Source organism: Solanum pennellii, chromosome 6 (assembly GCF_001406875.1).
Source record: "Solanum pennellii chromosome 6, SPENNV200".
Taxonomy (NCBI): Eukaryota; Viridiplantae; Streptophyta; class Magnoliopsida; order Solanales; family Solanaceae; genus Solanum; species Solanum pennellii.
In genome coordinates, this window is record NC_028642.1 from 53,653,248 (window position 1) to 53,675,067 (window position 21,820).

Sequence of the window (21,820 nt, forward strand, 5' to 3'; positions counted from 1 at the left end):
CATCTCTTTCTTCCATTTTTCCCTTTTCACGTTCGGCATAGCAACTTCAACACTTTTATCCAAACGCATAACTGCTTATTTTAAAAATAAGTTTCGACACTTTCAAAGGTACTTTTTTAAAGTTGCTTTTATTAAGCCCATCCAAACGGTCCTTATTCATTCCACCGCGTTTTTTTCATAAAAACATGTTTCTCTATGAATATCTTTGACAGCTTCTACCTGTCCCTGTATGTGATGTAAAGTCAGGTTCAATAATGGCTATACGTACATGTTGTCCAGTCCAGGTGTTAAAAGAGAGAACAAAAATTAAATACAGGGGTTTTGCCGTTGCTTTCAAAAAAATATAATAAATCTGCCACGTTCGTCTTATTTCTGTGGTGAATAGCTGTCTTTGTATTACAAAAAACTTTTTCAACTCTTATCTTTTAGGTCATCTAATTGTTTTTGCACTTACTCTGTTTCTTGCACTTGCTCTGTTTCCATGGATTCTAATTCCCAATTCTTTGGAGAAGAATGTAACAGCAGTGAATCTGGATGGACAATGTACATTGGTTCTCCTTCAACTGGTGATGAAAATATTGGGGATTTTGATGAATTAGAAGAGAGTCATTATAAGAAAGAAGGTCGTGTTAATGAAGACGATGAAGATTGTGAGACTGATGATTCAATGGCTTCTGATGCATCTTCAGGACCAATTAGTAATTTTTCAAGAAATGCGAAGAGTGGTGGTGTAGATACTATGGTTAATTTCAAGAATCAAAAGGAAAAGGGGAAGGGAAAAAATTGCAGCTTTATTAGCAACAAAGCTAAAAGTTCAATGAAGAATGGTTACAAAAATGGTGATCAATATAAGGTAAAAGAGTCTATCTTGGCTGCAAAAGGAATTAAAGGTGCATCCAATGATGGTGGTAATAAGGTTAGGAAAAGTATTTGTATGGGCAAAGGGAAGTAGAAATTTTAATCGGTTTAGCTAGCGTTTGACTATAATTTTTTTTTTTATCAGAACCACGAATGAAACTTGAGTTTTAAATATTTTTGAGTTCCCAAAAACTGATTCACACCAGTGAGAAAATTGACTTCCACTCACGAAACTTTTTCCAAGTAAATTTCAAGATTTACAACTTTAAGGATTTAGATTTTAAATTTTAACTTCAAAATTTATGGTCAAACGGAAGCACAAAATCTCATGTACTTTAGATAGTATTAGTACTCTTATGTATCTTTCTTTTTTCTTTATTTGTTAGTGCATGGAAAACTTATCAGGATGTTTTGAAGTAGAAACAATTAAATCCACTCTTTTTTATACACAAAATATTTTGAATATCCTATTTAGTTCCACTTGAAGATGTGCATTAACATTGTCATTCACATATTGTGCCATGTTCTTTGTGTTATTTGTAAAATGTTTATCTCGGAATGGTTATTCAACTTTGAATAGTTAACTTAGAAAGTTTCATCGATAAAAGTCGTTCAATTTTATTTTATAATTTAAAAGTCATTCAAGTATGATATTTCATTTAGAATGTCACACAACTATTTATATTATTTCACTTAGAAAATCACTCAATCAATTACTATTCTATATTTTTTTTAAGAAAAATTATAATTAAATAATTGGAGCGGTTTAATAAGATAATTAAAATAGATATCTTATTATTTCTTAAAAAATAGTTTAAGATAATTTTTAAAAAAAATTGTTTAAATTGATTGAGTAACTTTCTAAGTGAAATATAAATAGTTTAGTAACTTTTTAAGCGAAACATCAATAGTTGAATGACTTTCGAGTTATAAATTTTTGTGATTTTTTAATTATGCAACCCAAAGTTAAATGACTTTTGTAGTAAACTATTCAAAATTGAGTGACCATTTGAGATATCAACTCGAGTTTTGACTTAGGCTGATATGTGAAAGAGGATTGGGAAAAAAGAGAACCATCACTCAAAGTGATTTTATATGCATTAAGACATGAATTTGATATTACTGAGTTAGGCAGATGTTAATTTGAAATCGAAATTTATATTAACGTGCTATTTGAATTACAAAAGTTATACTCTTTCTCATAAACACGAGTCAATTTCATTTAATCAAAAGAATCACACCTTTTAATTCAATTCAAAATTTTGAACAAAAAATACTATTCCAACATAAGTTGCACTTGATTTTAAAAGAAAATGTATACTGCTAGTTTAAAATTGTAGTCAAAATTTCTCTGAGTACTCTTGGGAAGGGAAAAGTTGATGCATTAACAAGACTTATGGTTGTTGAACCTTTGCTCAATAATATTCCTTAATATCGAAGCATTATATTGATCCAAATTTAATTACTTTATTTATCTTTAACTACTTATTCACTTTTAAATTAACATAGTTATTAAAAAATAATTAATGATATAGTGAATTTATCACTTTACTTTTATTAATTATGAAATAAATGAGTTAAAAGAATTAAGATTTTTATTTTTATTTTTTTAAAAATAATTATGAATGTATAATGGGTAAAAACAATTTTTATCCTTTATTAATTTATCATAATAAATAAGTAATTACAAATTAGAGATCACTAAAAAAAGTGAGCAAGTAATTAAAAATAGTACTCTAACACGTTTTTTAAATTCTTAGTAGTCCAACAGACAAGATCTTTGAAAGGTCTTCTCACTAAAGTATAAAGGATTACGTTAAAATCTAGTCAACGACGCATGCAAAAATAGAGAAAAATAAAGGAGGACAAATTAAATATTTCATACTATAACTGTGAATAAAATTATTATTATAATATTAAGGAAAAATCTACGAATACTCCCTTAATCTATATTCGAAATTTCAGATACACACTTATACTATACTAAGGTCATATTATTTTCTGAACTTATTTTATAACTAATTTTTTACCTCTTTGCGGTCTACGTGGCACTAGCTTGAAAAAAAATCAACCAGCGTTGGACCCACAAGATAGTGCCACATAGGCCGAAAAGGGGTAAAAAATTATTAATAAAATAAGTTCACGGGGTAATAGTACCTTAGTATAGTATAAATGTGTCTCTATAATTTCAGACATAGGTTAAAAGATACTTATGCAATATCCCTAATATTAACTTAAAGTTAAATAAAAATATATTAAATTAAATTATGAATTCACATCTAAATAAGCGAACGATATACTATTCAAATAAAAAGAGAGAAATACAGAAGAAAGAAAAAAAAAGAAATCAATTAATACACATTGCTATATTGCATGTGAAAATATTGAATGTAAAAGTAAATCCTAAGGCTTTGTCTCAATTCAAAGTTACAGCAAAATGCATGCTCCCAACCTGTCAACAGACTGGACAATAAACATAGTATTAACTTCCTCATCTGTAAACAAAGTTAAATGATGTTAGGGTAAAATAAGAACACAAAGATACATATTTATTCTTTCAATCTATTTTTTAAAGTATTGAATGAATAAAAATAAACTAAGGAAATAGTTTTTCACAAAATATATTGAACGGCTTATTTTTATTTTCTAGTTCTTTTAGCAGTTCAAGCTAATAACCGGCCTGAAACTAAAATTAAATTGGAGGTTTTTTGAAGTTTTAGTTTTTTTGTATTTAAAGTTTATTCTTCTCATTTTCTAAGATGAAAATTGTTAGTATATTTAAAGTTACTTTTGAGATGCAAAAATTATTTCCTTTTTCTATAAATAATAGTTTATTTGTCTAATTTTTTTGTCTGATTTTAACTTGACACAAAATTTAAAAAAATAAAAAGGATTGTGATTTTTATGATCTTAAGCTAAATTATTATATTTATATTTTATTTTATTTTTATCTTGTGAGATGGAAAATTAAACTTAAAATTTGACAAAAAAAAGACATCATAATACATTTTTTAATGTTTTGAAATAAACTATAAAAATAAGACAAATAAATAGAAAGATACAATAATGTTTTCAAAAAGAATTTATAATAATTCTATTATTATTGGAAGATGAGATCCGAAATTTTGAAACCTAAGACGAATGTCTTAATTTTAAAAGCATTAAGACACTCGATTTTTATCCAGACATGCATTATCTAAACTAAAAAACTAATTCTATCACTCAAAAGTGTTTTTTGGTCACTTGATATATTGCTCAAAAGCTACTTTGATTCAGATGGTTTAGATTTGTGCCTAATTCATATCTAAAAAAATAGTTTAAAATGATGGATTTTCGAACCTTATAAGAAACTCAAATTTTCATTCATTCATATATGTATATTCAATTTAAAATATACAATATTATTTATTTATGTATATAATCTTGTAAATGTTCTTTATAGATAATAACATAGCGACATGCAGGTAGGGGTGTGCGAAAATTGAACCGGTCGATAAATCGAATCGATAAAAGTGTTATTGATTTATTATTATTGGGTTAACGGCTTTTTAGTGGTTTTATAGAAACATTATTGGGTAATTGGTTCGGTACTGATTTTTAATATTAGGTTATCGGTATTAAGATCAGTATTTTACTATTTTACTTGTACGTAAATATTACATATTAATCTCAATACCTTACTAGTTACTATCTTTGTCCTTTAGCCTTCAATTCACACATCAAAAGTGACTTTGAGTTCACAATTTCACGCTATAAAGAATGTTAAAATCTAAAATAAAAACCCTATTCCTCCTAATTTTTCTTTCTGTTACGTTTGTATAATTTTTTTCATATTTGTTATTATCGTGTCTATTTTATGATCATTTGTAAAGTTACATTATTGTGTTTTCGCATCAAGTTTATTAGAATAGTCATATAGTTATTTTATAAGTATTTTCTTATTGGTTAAACAAAAAACCAAATCGTTAAGGACCAACATCGAAAAATCGAAAACCAAAAAAAAAAAAACCTTATTAGTTTGGTCTTTAAATATTTAATATATTTAAAAATCAAAAATTAATAAACTAAATTAATAATACATAAAATTGAATCGAACATCCAATGTACACTATCTAATTGTTTATTCACAATTGACTACACACTTTAATTAAATGCATATTATTAAGCTGGCAAAAGTGTTTGACATTCATTGTTTCTCATTCACATGAATGCTTCATTTGAAACCAGTAGGACAAAAAGGAAGTTTATAATTGAAGGGTGTGTTTGGATATAATGAGGGAAATGCTTTTTAGAATATATATTTTAATATTTTTTATATTTGTTTGGTAGATACATATTTAAAATATTACCTTGAGAAAAACAGATTTCTTAATAATGAAAAAAATATTTCATTAGAAAATAAGTTCTAGAAATAATTTTTAAGTTTATTGTCTCTTTTCGAACGTCCTTATTGCCTATCTGTTGACCATTCTACCCCTGACCCCCACTCTTCACCCTATTTACTATCATATAAATAGTTTTTAGCAATAATAAATATGTACATCGGCAAAAAAGTTGCACTCGCAGTGATATTAAAAAAAAAAATTGTCAGAACAAAATCGCTCTGTCAAGAGCGAATTTACCCTTTTGGTTAGAAAAAAAATTGATATGCCCTTCTGAAATTTTTGACAATTTCTTTTACCCTTTTGGCTTCAGATATCCTTTTAAAATTTTTGACAATTTTTTTTACCCTTTTAACTCCGGACATCACCTTTACAACCAACACAACAATGAGGCCTCTTGTACAATGGGTGCTAACAAGCTTTTTATAACAATTATCCAGTATTTTCTATATGTGTATATAAAGTTTTTGACGGGATTCAGCACCCGAACCTCTCTATGTGGGTTCGCTCCTACCTAAAAAAAACAAAGTGAATTTTCCTCATATTCTGTACATGTAGTTATTATTTATGCTAAATACATAAAAAGATAACTATACATTTGATATACAAAATTATGGACAAAATCTATATTTAAAAATAGATAAAAATTTGGGGGAGGAGAATAAATTCAGTAATATCGTCGAATATGATGAATTATAGTGTTTCATGTAAAAACTCAAGATTAACTTTAAATCATAATTCAAAAACAAGAGACTATTTTAGAGTTTTTATCTATTCTTACAAAAATAAATACATAGTAAAGAAATAAAAATTACCGTACATTTTATTTTGTTGGAATACAACTTGTTTTTAGATTTTAATTTTAACTTTCTCCTATCTGTGACAAATTTTATTGTTTCGGTTACACCCCCGATTAATTGGTTATTTCTTTTCAGCGCCCTCCCAATTTTCAGTCCTCTGCTTTCCGCTTCAGCTCCCCAAACTCGCCGGCGAATACATCGGAATTATACCTTCCTTACAGTTCTCTTTTGTCTCTATTGTACATCCATGAGCCATTATTCAGTCGGAACACTAAGCTTTAGTCTATGTGTAGTGTTTGATGTAAATTGATGCAGCTCGAGATGACTAAAACTGGCATTTCAATGGTTTCTCCGTCTTCCGAATCTGTTTATGTCCTCCGCCGGCCGAACTTCAGCCTTGTCCGCTTCTAGAAGATCAGAGGTTCCTCTGCTTACCCCAGGAAGACGTTATTATCAAAACTATGTCGTATCGCTGTGGGTAATTACTCTTTCCGTATTTGCTTACTGAAGTTGTTTAACTTAACCTAGAGAATTTGGGGAAAGTGATTAGGGAGTGTTTGGAGGTTGCGGATTAGGGTAGAATGTTAAATAGTAATCGAGCGTTCCTTGCTTGATAGGCTTAGTGGTCCTTTCTTCTCAGTGGTAGTATTAGCTCTATTCTAGTTATTTCTTGTTTTGCCATTCGGCTATTTCGGTTCGATTATTGTACTATTTTGTTGTTGTTACTGTATTTCTCCTGCTTGTTGTGTAATGCTTCCCATTTTGCATTATTTCTTTGTTGTTATTACACGCATATGTGTATCCCCTTTTACAAAGTATTTGGCATGCTTTATTTAAGCTTAGGGTATATTGCAAGTAGCCTATCTACCTATATGAGGTACAGTAAGGTGTGTGTACACTCAACCTGCCCTTGACCTCACTTGTGCGATTTTACTATGTATGTTGTTGTTGTTTGATTGCCGTGAAGAGTTTAATCGGCAGTGTCATGCTCTTAGTATGATCTAGTTTGGTGTTACTTTTACGAGATTGTCTTGCTACTACTTCATTCGGGGTTGTGAAATTAAAGTAGAGTTAAAACCAAAGTCTGCTTGAAAAATAGAGCAGCTATTAAATAGTATTACTTTTACTTATCAGAAAAATTCCTTCTTTATTATGGAGTCAAATTTTTCGGTACTTGAACATCAGTCTAGTAGTTTAGATCATAAGCTATCTGCTCAGACAGAATCTTAACTTTGATAAGCTTAATCAGGAACTAAGAAGTCTTCAGGAGAGTGAGTATGCATGGCCTCTTAGGTATTCTTTGTGAATTTTTCGGAGCCTGTTCAAAGCATTTTTGGTGCAGGAAGAAAACTTTAGCACATTGTTGGCATCACGTGCCACACTCAGACATAAATCTGTTATAGTTACTAATTCTGCATCTATTGGAAGTGAAATCTTTTGGATCAGTCTATGCAGCAAAATGTTAGTTGATATCCAAATTATATGTGGAAATTTAAGCTTTGGGTTACAGCCTAAGTTGCGCGGACTCTTTGCTTTTGAGGCCGCACTCATGTTGGATTCTTCAAAAATACACTACTTTTGGAGAATCTAACACACACACGTTAGACATTTTTGAAGACTCTGAGCAACATAGGTTATAGCTACCCCAAAATCTAAATGATGTAAACTTCCTATGGGAATCATTTGGGGTTAAATTGCTTGGTGAACCCCCAACGTAGATTTGCTCAAGACCCAATCACAATTATTTTGTATTTTAGAAATTGCACTGGGGTTGGAGAGGAGAGCTGTGCGTGGATGGAATTTGGGGAAGTGCCTCTTGTAGCAAAGTTGGGAAGCACAATCATATTTCCTCTGGTTTACAATAGAAACAATAAATATAGTCTTCATCAAAAATAATAAATATTGTGTAGAACCATTTCATTTGTCTAACATTTACCTATTTGCTCTATTGGTGTCCTTTATAACTTTTTTATGGAGCTCTTCAACTATCATTATTATAAACTATGCCTCATAGAAAGTAATTATGAGCTGGCTTTGAGGCTTTAGGTTCTCAACCACTTGGAAAACTTTGGTTTAAGCTTGTAATCTAGAATAAACCCAACAAATTTTTCTTGGCTAGTGGATGGTGGCCTCAAGTTTTCATTATGACTGTTAGAATGTGCTTTCAGCCAGAAGTGTAATCCATTGCTCGCTGATTGATAAACTCCTATGATCAGGTCTAACAAGGAAATAAAGGTTTTGACAAGGAATAATGTGATACTGCTCCAATTTTGGAATAGTGACAAAATTTTAAGTACTCTATCAACCTTAGGTTCTTCTACTAACCATAAACTTAAACCTATGTTTGGTGGGAAAACAAAAATCAGCAAATTGATTGGGCTACTAGCTATAACCAGATTACTTTACTTAATGCTTGTTTATGCAATCTTGTACAAGTTGTTCTATCTCCTGCAATTTACTCGTTTGTATGACAATATTTAATAAGTCGCCATTAATGTATCATCATGTAAGTGTTTTTGTTTTATTATCATTAGTTGGATTTTGTCAGTCCTAGAAATAATAAAAAAAAATATTATTTCTGTGCTGGCAGCTATATCCTTCTTTACTTACTGTAGATAGTTTTTTATGGCTGTGGTGTCTGGGACAACTTTTGTGCACCTCGACTAATTCTGTTGATACCTCCCGCCTCCCACCAACATATACCAAGTAACTTTGTCCATAAAGGCTAGATCACCTAGTGTTTATTGTTTCCGTTGGGAATGAAATTGAATCTAAGACCTCATGGTTCTTAACCACTTTATTGACCACTAGGCCACACCCTTGGGTGCTACTGAAGATAGTATGTCATCATTTATAGTTGAATAGTTGATGAAATCCATGATCTTAAGATTGCTTCTTTAAACAATTTAACAATGGTCCTTCCTGCTCTATCCTATAAAAGTAGAAGATAGTACTATCGAAAATGGGGATGATGAGATTGATGTGTAGGCATAAGAGGAGGGCTAGGATTAGGAACAACAATATTTGGGACAAGGTATGAATGACCTCTGTTGTGGAAAAGATGAAAGCGAGATGGTTTGGACATATGCAAAGGAGATGCATATATGCTCTAGTGATAAGTTCTAATAGAAACCAGTTGTTAGTTTATAGTGTTAAACTGAAAATTAATCCCATGATGAACATAAACATTCACTTTTGTTGCCACATAATAGCAACACAAACAATGTAGTAGACTCGTCAAATATGTACTAGAAAACTTTATCAATACAAAACTTTATCAATACATGTTGATTCTCATTCAAGAAAAGGTAGCGTTAGATGATTAATTCATTATTATTGGAAGTCTACAAACAAATCCAAAGTGTCTAGAAACTACATGCTAATCTTGTGGTTAGACACTCTGAATTTGTTTGCAGGCTTCCAACAATAATGAATTAATCACCTAAGGCTTGTATGGTCAACCTCTCTTCTTAATTGAGAATCAACATTTATCTATAAAGTCATAGTTTTTCCTACTGGTTCGATGATTCTACTACCTTCTTTGTGTTGCTATTATGTGCTTCAAAAGTGACTGTTTAAGTTTGTCATGGGTATAATGTTCAGTTTGGCGTTAATAGGCTAACAATCAGTTTCTGTTAGAATACTCAGTCCTGAATTTCCTTAATTAAAAGCAGCAGTAATTCGTACATGATTGAATTTGCTGTCAATTGTTTACAGGAAACATATTTGATGTAAAAACGACTAAAGATGGAGAAACCTCAAAAGTGAGCAGGTATATCTGAAAATATGCATGTTTATAATATAGCCCATCTTTTGAAGGAGATTTTGGGAACTTGTCTCCATGTTGACCTATAGGTCACGAGTTTGAGCCGTAAAGGCAGTCATTGATGCTTGTGTTTGAGTAGGGCTGCCTGAATATGTGGCCCTTCTTTGGACCCTGCCAGAGCTTCATGCACCACCTGCCGTTCTTAAATGTGGCACATTTTGTGTTCTTGCTGTCCTGTTCTTAAGTTTTGGTTTCCGCCTCAGGTTTCCTGGTCACCAGTCCTATGCAAACTTTAATGATGGAAGCAGTAGCGCGTCAACACCATATTCTACGAGTGAAACTCCATCAAATGTTCGTAAGAGGAAGTACTTTTCGAAGAGATTCTCATATTTATTTTAGAATTTCATCCCTTTTATTGTGGTGTCCTCTTAATCGGTATTAGAGACATTTTTATTACTGTGTAATAAGTATAAATCTAGTCAAACAGGGCTATAAATATAATACACCATTTGCAATGTTGTCTACTACAGTAATTGAATTCAGCTACAGTATTCGAACAACTCCACCAAAATTTAAAATTATAAAGTCATTCAAAAGGTTTACTGATTTTATGTTTCATAGTTCATGCTTCAACCTCTATCCTTCATCAAATACTAGTTTATTTAGCCATTGCTAAACTAATCAATTTATAGTACATTTGTGGCCCCTTTTTCCCTTTTCTTCTCATCGTGGCTTTGACAAAAAATAAACAATCGAATAAGAGCGCTCGAATTGACTTAAAAATTGGCACTTTGAGTGCACTGATAAATGATCATTGCATGCAAATAGATCCAAACATTCAACTTTAAAATTATGAGTTCAAATATGTGATTTTTTTTAAAATAAAACATACACAAACACTGTTATATTGTTATATATAAAGTAGAGCAGTGAGTCATTTGATTGACTATTTTCTTTTCAATTTGGTTTTTTGTTTTGTTTCATGTGGCTATGTCTAAAAAAAGGCAAACAAGTCTTCTCTTTTTCGAAAACCTAGAAATTGTTTACAGCCCCACCCAGTCTGCGGGGGCCAAGACCCAAAAACTGGAAGACATCCCAAGTAGAATCTCAAAACTCTCACTATAGTAGCTTCATTTTCCGTACAATCCAGAGTACAGTTCAGCCAAAAATAACAATTTTCGCCATCAAATGTTATTGTCACGTCTTTAGTCTTCAACTAAGCACATATATAATACATGACAACTCGCTCACATTTTTACAATGACATGACGGGTCATTACAATAATTTACATAGTACCACCAAGTTCGAGTCTATAAAGAACATTCAAAATCAATCTTTATATATAATACTAATCAAAAAAAGAAAAGTGGAAGACCAAGCCCTCGTGTTGTGGACTTGTTTGTTAGTAAATCCTAAAAACTTATATTATCAATTAGTAGCATGATTTATAAAATTGAGTGAATCTAGGCAATTTTACCACTTGCCCATGTTCCTCTCCTTCTCCCTCCTTTTACCGATATCATTGATCCGCTCAAAATTACCTGATTGAAATAGACTGAGTTAATAAATTAACAGGTTAATAATTAACCAAATTTAAATAAATTAGATAGATTATAATTTCACGAGCTAATTTTCATCGTCTGTGTACACTATTAATTAAATGAATGTATAGACATTAAACTTGTTTTGCTTTTACGTAAACTAAGGTTGAATTAAGGTTGTATGGATGACATAGGATATGATGGAAAACAGTTGTACCTGCCATTCCACTCTCTTTAATTTTTAATTTTACCAAATTAAATAAATACATTGTGGGATTTCCAAATATAATGCTTTAGTTATCTGAAAATATAATTATCAAAAGTAATTGAAGAATATGAAAAGAGAGTCAAGTTTATTTAAGGGTAATGTTGAAAATTTTAATCAAACTTAAATGTTATATTAATTAGGTTCATTTGACTTTAAGTTATCCTATTTGTATTATGGAATAAGTAAGTACATATGACTTTTTATGATATGATCAATCTGAACAAAATTCATAGTGGAATATATATATATAGTAATATAATATATATATGTGGGAATGCATTTAATTAATTATTGAGTCTATACTGTTTCTTGGCACCAATAAATAAAAATAGTCTTATTAATGTTTTGTTTTACATAAGTTTTCTATAGTAATTAATTAAAATGTACCTTATGTCTATCTCCAATTTTTTAATCTAAAAAAAAAAGGGTGAGTGTTGTTGTGAACCCAAGATTTGACTAAGTTTTTTTGACCTTACTATTTTTCTATAAATATAATCCTAGTAATTCTTTCAATGTGCTTCCCCTTCCTTTTTGAAAACAAAAGATTAAAGAGGTGAAAAATGTTGTCCTTAAAAGTTATGGTTGTTCTTGTTTTTATTTTATTATCCATAAAAAATACTACTATTGCTCATACCACTACTCATGACCAAGGTATACATTACACTTTTAATAATATATTTTCCCTTAGCTTCTATATATATGTGTGTATGAAATTTCTATACATTTAAATTTAAAATGTTCCTTTCTTGAGAAATCTCATGAATAATATAGTCCAATAATTATTTATACACTATGATTCTGCAGTTAAAGAAAAGATTGTAATTGTTGATGAAGCTGGAAATGACATTGATCACAAGGTAGGAAGGAACCATCTTATAATATCACGACCTTGTTGTTTTTCTCCTTTTAATTTACTATAATTTGTCGCTTTACTTTTCAACAGTGTCAAAATTAGAAATTTCATTATGTATATATATAAAACAAAAAAAAGATGTTTTTTTTTGACATATATAGTTTGTTTATAATAAATAGTATATTGTTTAGTGAGAAAGGTCTACTAAAAATAAAACTCTCTATCTCATAAAAATAGATACGTGTACATAGTATACATCCTACCCTTCTCAGATTGATATGTCATTGTATATAGTAGAATATTTTTGGACAAAGAATGTTAAACTGACTACCTTTTTCGTGTCATTTATTTTTTCTAAATTTGAGTTTGGAAAAACTTAATTTAGGGATTGTTATAAATTGCAGGAAGTTTATGGCAGAGGCAGAAAAGAAATGAAAGGGAATAGAGCAAGTTTAATGGATTTCAATGCTGCTGATTATCATGTAGCAACAACACACCCTCCAAGGAATAACTAACCTTAATTATACACAAACTCTTCAAACTATATATTAATTACGAATATAATACATATATATATATATGTGTGTTTATGTGATAAAAGAATTATATACTTGTATGCATCTAATGGAAATATCTAGCAAAGGTCTAAAAAGAATTTACATATTTTCAAGTGCTAGAGTATATATATACACTAACAATTGCAGTTATATAAATTTCTTTTTTGGGGTCCTTTAATTTCTCATTGTACTATATCTCATCAAGGATGTGTTTTCAAATGTGACTCGAAATTTTTGTCTATCGTTTATGGATTAATGATGAAGATGTTCAATCACTTGAGCAAATCTTATTTGTTGTTATAGTTTTGATTCGTTAACCTTTTCTTATGCTACAAATATCAACTCTTATCTCAGATTAAAAATTTGGAACAAATAAATCTCTAAGTGTTGATATAGCAAAGGATGTGAAATTACTTTTATTTTTTAAAATAATCACATGAAAGGTTGAAAATTGGTTAAAAGAATAATAATAACTAAATAATAGAGGATAAATAACTTTTTTGGATAAGTCTTTCCAAAAAATAAATAGAGTTATGTATAGTTGTTGTGTCACTGTTAATATGTACAACTCTTAGCATAAATGTGGATTTGCTTTTGCCTTTTATTTCAAATGCAGCAATACTACTTATTTCGTCTCGAAATAGTTATCATATTTCACTTTTTCAGAATTGATGTAATTTGCTTTAGAGTTAAATTGGATTAGGATAATCAATATTTTAAAATTAAAATGAAAATATTTAAAAATCACATGAAAAATACTATAAATTGCAATTCTTCAATTTTAGTAAAATATATATCTTTCAAATATTAATCAAAATTTACATAATTTGGCTCTCATGGCAAGTATTATAGGACAAAGAAAATATTATTATTATTATATATTTTCTTAAAATATTGGTCAAATTTATATAGTTTGTATTTTGGGCTTGGGCCTCTTGTGCATGTTTACTTAGATTTGAGTCCACGGGCCCAAAGTTTTGCTCCATCAAGTGAAAAGGATCATTTTATCTGTTTTCTTGTTAACGGTGAAGAAAACAACCAACGACGGGAACAATTCCGGCGATTCCAATACTCCGGCTAGCTAGAATTCTCAGAGATGGCGTCCGACGAGGAAGATATCGGGGCTCCGGAAATGCATCCAAACAAACGTGTCAAAACCCTAACCATGGGTTCACCTGAATCATCCCCGTCCTCATCCGACAAAGGCAAATCGAAGCTTGAACTTTCGGATTTAGAGACGGAACAGGATTGCTGTGGAATTTGCTTGACTGAAACTGGACATGGAACCACAATTATCAGAGGTGTTATCGATTGTTGCGACCATTACTTCTGCTTTGTATGTATCATAGAGTGGTCTAAAGTTGAGTCCAGATGCCCCATGTGTAAACGCCGGTTCTCCATCATCCGCCGCCCTGCTAGACCTTCCATTTTCCCTTCCGAACGCGTTGTCAATGTTCCTGTCCGCGATCAGGTTTTCTACTCTGACTTTTGTCTTGAATTTCTGTTGGATTTGATGAATGTTGATTGCTGTTTGCTCTTTTTTTGAGATTTTTTTACATGATTGAAGATTTCCCAATTCTGCAAATAGTGACAAGTCCTGTGAGTTCAAGTTTATATACTCATTTATGTAGTAAAACCATTTAGATTCATGTCAACTTATGTTTAAATTAAACTAAAATCTGTCTCAGTAATGCTGATGATTATAGTCAACAGAGGAGGATTCGGGATTTTGGAAGCTTCGGTTGCCACGTAGATTTGAGCAGTAACATTTATGTTTAAATTAAACTAAAATCTGTCTCAGTAATGCTGATGATCATTGTCTGACATAAGAGGATTCATGATTTTGGAAGCTTCGGGTGCCACGTAACTTTGAACAGTAACATCTATGTTTAAATTAAACTATAATCTGTCTCAGTAATGCTGATAATTATTGTTAACATAAGAGGATTCAGGATTTTGGAAGCTTCGGTTGCCACGTAGCTTTGAACGGTAACATCTCTGTTTAAATTAAACTAAAGTCTGTCTCAGTAATGCTGTTGATTATTGTCGACATAAGATGATTCAGGATTTTGTAAGCTTCGGGTGCCACGTGGCTTTGAACAGTAACATCTATGTTTAAATTAAACTAAATTCTGTCTCAGTAATGGTGATGATTATTGTCGACATAAGAGGATTCAGGATTTTGGAAGCTTCGGGTGCCACGTGGCTTTGAACAGTAACATATGTAGCATAATATTCACAAAGGAAGACTATACGTAATATTTATTAGCAAACTGTTACACAAAATTTTGACTTGTATACTTGGTTTAGTCAAGGTTTTAGTTAGAAGAGGTCTAGGTTCTGTTCTTCTTATTCCTTATCCACATTTAATTTAATAACTTCGCTACAAAAGGATGTCCGCCTGATAAAAAAAATTAAAGTAAATTCACCCAACAGGGTTCGAACTTGCATCCCCGAAGTGGTAATCTTGAACTTTAACCACCGGCACCATGAGGCTCATTGTTTCTTTGGGTCTCATGGTTAATATTTATAACATTTCCTTATATATAGAATCTCAACCGAAACGTTTGGCACCCCCTCCATTCTTCAAAGATCCTCTACTGATAGTCGACAGGTGAATTACATCTAAAGATAAAAAGGAAACAATAGGCAGGCTTGCATCAGGATAAATATAGTGTCCTTTTTAAGGAGGTAATAAGGCTCATTTTACTGATTTTCAACTCAGAAATTGGCAAAGTATTTCTATTTTAGTTATACTATGTAATTTAGTAATTTGATGAAAAGCTTATGTTCATTTGCTGTATAAAAGCTATCGACTTGGTCTATTGTGATTTCATCCTGCATTTACACCTTTATATATTGTAAGTTATCAAACTGGTTTTACACATTGGGATTCATAATAAATTCTGACCAATTTATCTTTAGCCAGTAGTCTATGAGAAACAGTGACTCACTCCTATTAGTGATCTGCTATCTTTAGTGCATTGATGAAGAAGTTATGAAGTTCTCACTGCACTCTGAATAATATTTTTTTTACTAGAGTCATCTTAATTCTTCAAAGGTTAGGATTGGAAGACCATTCTTGTTGTTTCCACTTTTTGTGTTTCATACTTCTTCTTACAAGTTTTACACCACGTGCATTGCATGTGTATGCCGAGTCATATAAAATAATATCAATAGTCAATACAAATCGTTGTATGATGACTTGTTTGTGGGGTCAAGATATTTGGACATTCTCTATACCTACTAAAATGAATGATCAATTTAATTAGATCCATGTGATTTTTATGTTTTTTTACTTAATTTGATTTTATGACCTCCACCTTTATTAACAGGGTGGTTATAAAATTAGCTTGCTTCATTAAGAAAAAACATATCTCAACAAAAAGTCATGATCAAAAGATTTTCCTTCTTATGGCACTCGCTAAAATGAGCAAGATTAAGCTCTTCAAACTTGAAAATTTTGTAATTTTTGAAATGAAGAACCAATATGTAATCATAGTCAATAAGAAATACTAAGAAGTGTCGCACACGCTAAAAAGATTTATTCATCAAAGTGTTGGCAGTTTCTAGTCATCTTTTACAGGTGCATGAATCAATAAAGTTAGTTCATTAATTTTAAGGTATGCCAATAAATTACCCATGTAATGGCAAATTTCTGTTTCTTTATATTTGTCAGCAATAAACATACTATATGCTAGGATATTCTTTCCTAAGTATCAGATGATATGCAATAAAACTAAAGCTTAAAATTAAAATTAGAAGGAATAAAGATAATAGCAATTGTATATGGTGTCTGGGCCCAACTCAACCCCAAAAGTTCGCTCATGAGGGGAGGTTTGTCCAAGTTCATATAAGGAGACCAATTTCCCATCCCTCTACCGATGTGGGACTTCTTAACACTCCCCCGCACACCCAGACCCCAACTAGAGTTTGAACAATCATGAATGGGGGCCCGACATCGGTGAACAACAAAAATTGAGATGGGTTCGACTCTGAAATTATGTAAAGATATAAAACCTAGGCCTAAGTTAACCCCCAAAAGCTAGCTCATGAGGGAAGGTTTGTTCAAGCCAGGAAAACAATATTACATCCCTCTACCGATGTGGGACTTCTTAACAGTGATATTCAGAAATGTATCAACGTGGTGCAACCCAAAATTAATGATGATAAAGAAAGAAAAGATATCAAACCCGTTAAAACAATGGAAAAAAGAAAGGTTGGACGAAATATGAACCCGATCCCACCTGAAGACTACACCAGTATGTATGATGCTTACAATGGTACCAGAGGTCTATGTATTAGCTTCTGGACTAGCATGCATATGATACTGTTGCCAAATAACTAAAAAATTTTAAACTTATCAAACACAAGACAAGAAACCAGCAAATACTAAAATGGGATCACCGTAGCTTGTACGTAAACCTCTAGAATAATAGTTAGCTCTATCTTAGAAACTTTTTTCATTGAAGCAAATTTCTATGTGCAAATAAAGTTACTATTCAACCAATAAATAGCAATTCCTTACCCCCTCGGGCTCAACCTTCTCCAACATATGCATGTGCTTCTGGTAGGCATATGTAAATTCCGATTTAACTGATAAATCAAATTGAAAAAGTATTATTATTGATTTGTTGATATTGGTTGTTGGTTTAACGGTTCATAATTCTATTCATCTATCGATTAGGTTAACTGTTCTTTGAGTTTTCTTAATGATTTAACTTGTAACACAATAAGATCTGTCAAATTTAATTGGTAGACGAAATACTGATTCTTTCTTGTGAAGACACTATCTCCTTCTCATTTCATCAACTCACAACCTTTTTTTCCCATGATCAATACATTTAGTAAATTTTTCCATAAAAAAACAAAGAAGAGGTTACTGCCTCACTTTGAAATAAGCTTATCGGTAAAACTATTAACTGAACTGTAACAACTGTTTGATTAACTTGACCCGATAATCCATTTCTTATTGGTTCGATTATCATTTTAGCATATTTACAAACTGATAACATTCAAAATTGAAACTGAACCAACCAAAGAGTCCTAGATTTTAGTGATAAGTCAGTCAAAACAACTAAACAGGCGATTATGCTAGACAAGTAGAGATGATTCAAGTCAAATTAGATGTAAACAGTACTTGATTGAACACTAAATAGATGTTATATAAATAGCCTCACATTCAAAGATTCTGAAGATCTGTTGGTTCTTGTATAAAAAGCAATCAACCAAGAAAAAGAGGAGATCAAGGGACACTGATATATGTATCAATGTATTTGCTAGAAGTTAAGTGTATACGTGATATGCCTTAATTTAAGATAAGAAACCTTTTTTTTATTATTTACCTATAAAGAAATTGGCAAGATAATGATAATTACAATTCTCTGTACCCAAAGATAAACCAGATGATCATAAACGGTGGCAAATCTTTGTAACAGCTGTATATGTTTATTTGTATGAAATAGAATATTTAGGTTTATAGTAAGGGCGTTTCTGTGATTTAACTTTTAAGTTAGGGGCTTCCTGCTTTCAATATAATATAGATATAGATATAGTTGTATATTTTAAAGATTTACATGGTTTATGGTAGGGTAGAGTAGGTATAATCTCTTGACCGTCTCTCGTGCATTACTGATGAAAGTGCTTATGCAGGTTTATCATTGCCATGGAAATGCAACAACTGGACCACGGGATCTGTATGCAGAAGTCCAATGTAACGTGTGCCACAGCACGGCTGATGACGTTCTCCTGCTGTTGTGCGACCTTTGTGACACTGCTTATCATACTTATTGTGTTGGCCTTGGTGCTACTGTTCCTGAGGGTGATTGGTTTTGTGCAGACTGCGCCCTTCTGAAGGCTGAACAGGCCCAGAGTGACATCAAAACTGATTGCTATACCCAAACTAGTTTCAGTGAACCCCAATCAGCAGAATCAGCAAGACAAGTATCTATATATGATATTGTACGAGAGTCTTGTGTTGATGGTGTCGAGAGCACTCCAACTGGTGCTTTGGATGCTTCCAACAGTTCATCTCGTATTGAATCTAGAAGGCAAAGTACTTCTCGAAGCAGCTCAATTAGGTTAGGTTCTGTAGGAAATAATGGTGTTGCAGGACGCACCACTAAGTTCAATGCCAGAACACTGGGGCATTGCCGCAATGTCCATGATAGGATACGCATATTGCGTGAACATTGGAATGGTTTTCGAAGTGGATCCTTGAGGTTTCCTTCTAGCAAAGTGACTAATGCTAGTAGTGCTAAACTAAAACCAGTGCGTGGCAGCAATTCTGGTGAACGGCCTTTAGTATCTTGCTCGAGTCAACCAAGGACTTCTCAGCCTTCCAATCAAAATAGAGCTGACAGTAAAGGGCCAACAGAGGTGGAGAAGGCGTGGAAAATGATGAATATGGCTAAGGCAATAGAACAAAATAGTGTCGGGAACAAAAGTTCTGTTCAGGCCTCAAAACACTTAGTTCAGAAGAATACTAGCTACAAAGAAGCAAGTGAATCGAGCTCAACGTCTATCACGGTGAAGATCGAACAGCATCGGCCTACGTATATTCAAAATGTTGGTCCAGGTAGTCATTCCGAGAATGATGTTTGTAAGTTGGACATTGGATCAAAAGGTGCTTCAGGTGTATATAAAGGCTCTTCAATGTCATGCAGACCATTATATAGTGAACTTGTATCTTCGAGGGAGTCTCAGAATTCACTTCAGCCATATGTCTGTGATGCGAACAATGGACTACCACGGAAGAATAAGTCGTGTGCTGGGTCCACACATTTGAGTTCTTCTATCAGGTTGACATCAATTTCTACTACTGTAGGTCATGAGAAAGAGATCAGTTCTTCCTCAAATAGCATTGTGAATCCTCAGGAGAAACTGAAGGTCGAAAAGAGTGTCACTAAGAGAAGGGTTGAGGTGAAATCTGATGCTAAGACTGAGATCCAATCTCTTGTGAAGCTCAACCTAAAAGTCTTGTCCAGAGATAAAAAGCTCGGTATGTCTTTTACTTTGTCCTGTAGTTTGCTAATGCATGTATCACTTCATTACATTTAAATGATAAACAACTGTTGTAGCATGATGCATCTGGTCTGAGTTGGTTCTTCTTTCTTCTACAGTTCTACTTATATAACTACATATCTAAAGCAAATGGCACTATATACAAATTTGACAATGTATTCATACTTCAATAATACTTCAACCATCGATAGCTTTTTAGTACGGAATCATCAGTCTTGTAATCTGTATGACCAAAAACAAAAATGTTACCGTATGGCATGTTAATTCTCGACTCTATGTATGATTTTAATCAACTTTCGTGTGTGCAGAAGTTGACACATTTAAGCAAGTTGCAAGAGTAGCTACTCATTCCATCTTAGCTGCTTGTGGTCTGGAGCACAAAACACATGGTATTTCTTCCCTTCCAGAATGTGTGTGTGTCCACAGCGAGGAAGATAAGGAACTCAGGAGATCTACTTTAATGCCTAAATCGTGCCGAGAATGTTTCTTCTTATTTGTGAAGAATGTGGTGAATACTGTACTGTTAGACAAGAGATGAGAGGATTGTTTCTTTGCAGCATCATTAGATATTTGCCTATACTTCTTTATAGGTCGGAATTATACCATAGATAAATTAGTTCAGCTGTTCAGGGGATATTTATCATTTTAGTGGGCTATTCTGTGTTTTGTAGACATGCTGTAAAACATATTACCTGTTATGTTTGGTAAATGCAAACTGTTAATTTTGATAATTATGAATCTTATTTTGTATATATATTATATATGAAGTTTTCTCTTTTAAACTTGTCACTTGACATATTCATTTTGCTGCAACATAATAAATTCAAGGATTTAAGGTTGAGCAAACTTGAAATATGTCTTGTTCAGTTTTGTTCGTCAGAGACCACCACATCATCGAGGTACACACTTTTCAAGTCATTCCAAATGACAAATACGTGCTATGCTATAATATCTACCCTCTCTACTATTTTGATTTTACGCCAAGATTCAATCGAACCCTTTCGATAATCAAATTGACTAATCTTTTAAGATATATTTAAATTAGATCAACTCAATATTATTCAAATTTTGATATTCAAAAATTACACGAAAAAAAAAATATTATTATGTATAATTTTTCTCATGTTAAAATGATAAAGAAAATATATTTTTAAAATTCACATGGCTAGAATATTGAAAGAACGAAAAACGTCGTGTAAATTAAATTAAGAGGAGTATCAATAAAATATATAATTGATTCTTGTCATTTTGGAGCGACGCTTCACGAAATCGGTTACCGTTATTTCTAACGGAACGTCTACCGTTATTTCTAACGGAACGTCTGATAAACGGCGTGTCCGTGAAGATGGTCCCCACTGGTACACGAGACGGCAAGGATAGTGGGAGGTTAACGGCAGGGAATGGGCGCACGTGAGGGGGTGGTCTCTTTCATAGGTCACGTGCGTTACGCAGCTTCCCACGTCATCCCTCTAATCTGGGCCTCTTGTTTTGGGCCCCTCCACCTACAAGTCCCCATCATCTCACCATATTTCCTCTATCACAAATCACTATCTCAATCCCAAACTATACATATCTACACATGTATTTTTAAATTTACATAAAATTCAAATTTATTTAATCATTTTAAAAATTTTATAAATACTTATAAGTATCCCATATATGTATAAATAGCGATCAAGGTTGTTGTTGTTTCCTTTTAATCATATAATTTCATTTCTTCCCTTATATTTTACGATAAATTATTAAGTTCGATCGAATCTATATATTGCTT

The 21,820-nt window shown here is 32.0% G+C and overlaps 2 protein-coding genes and 1 long non-coding RNA gene across 4 annotated transcripts; all 3 read left to right on the forward strand.

Moving 5' to 3' along the window:
• Positions 1–365: 365 nt before the first annotated feature.
• On the forward strand, positions 366–1,320 carry LOC107022902. Its single transcript, XM_015223477.2, has one exon. The coding sequence runs from the start codon at positions 482–484 to the stop codon at positions 950–952; it is 471 nt and encodes a 156-aa protein (XP_015078963.1). The 5' UTR covers positions 366–481; the 3' UTR covers positions 953–1,320.
• A 4,788-nt stretch (positions 1,321–6,108) lies between these two features.
• On the forward strand, positions 6,109–10,412 carry LOC107022450. Of its 2 annotated transcripts, XR_003578750.1 has the most exons (3): positions 6,116–6,518; positions 9,758–9,812; positions 10,070–10,152. It is a non-coding gene; the product is annotated as an uncharacterized LOC107022450 (long non-coding RNA). The 2 variants fall into 2 exon arrangements; XR_003578751.1 differs by having other exon boundaries at positions 6,109–9,812; positions 10,070–10,412.
• A 3,616-nt stretch (positions 10,413–14,028) lies between these two features.
• On the forward strand, positions 14,029–20,780 carry LOC107021212 (PHD and RING finger domain-containing protein C126.07c-like). The gene is made up of 3 exons (XM_015221822.2): positions 14,029–14,497; positions 18,679–20,026; positions 20,358–20,780. Exons 1-3 carry the CDS (start codon positions 14,123–14,125, stop codon positions 20,585–20,587), a joined length of 1,953 nt encoding a protein of 650 aa, XP_015077308.1. The 5' UTR covers positions 14,029–14,122; the 3' UTR covers positions 20,588–20,780.
• Positions 20,781–21,820: the final 1,040 nt, after the last annotated feature.

What these genes read in the sequence shown, in the direction of transcription:
- LOC107022902 (XM_015223477.2), top strand. Translation starts at nt 482, where the DNA reads ATGGATTCTAATTCCCAATTCTTTGGAGAAGAATGTAACAGCAGTGAA.
- LOC107021212 (XM_015221822.2), top strand. Translation starts at nt 14,123, where the DNA reads ATGGCGTCCGACGAGGAAGATATCGGGGCTCCGGAAATGCATCCAAAC. An exon ending in ATGTTCCTGTCCGCGATCAG is followed by an intron (nt 14,498 to 18,678) that starts GTTTTCTACTCT and finishes GTGCTTATGCAG; the next exon opens with GTTTATCATTGCCATGGAAA. An exon ending in GTCCAGAGATAAAAAGCTCG is followed by an intron (nt 20,027 to 20,357) that starts GTATGTCTTTTA and finishes TCGTGTGTGCAG; the next exon opens with AAGTTGACACATTTAAGCAA.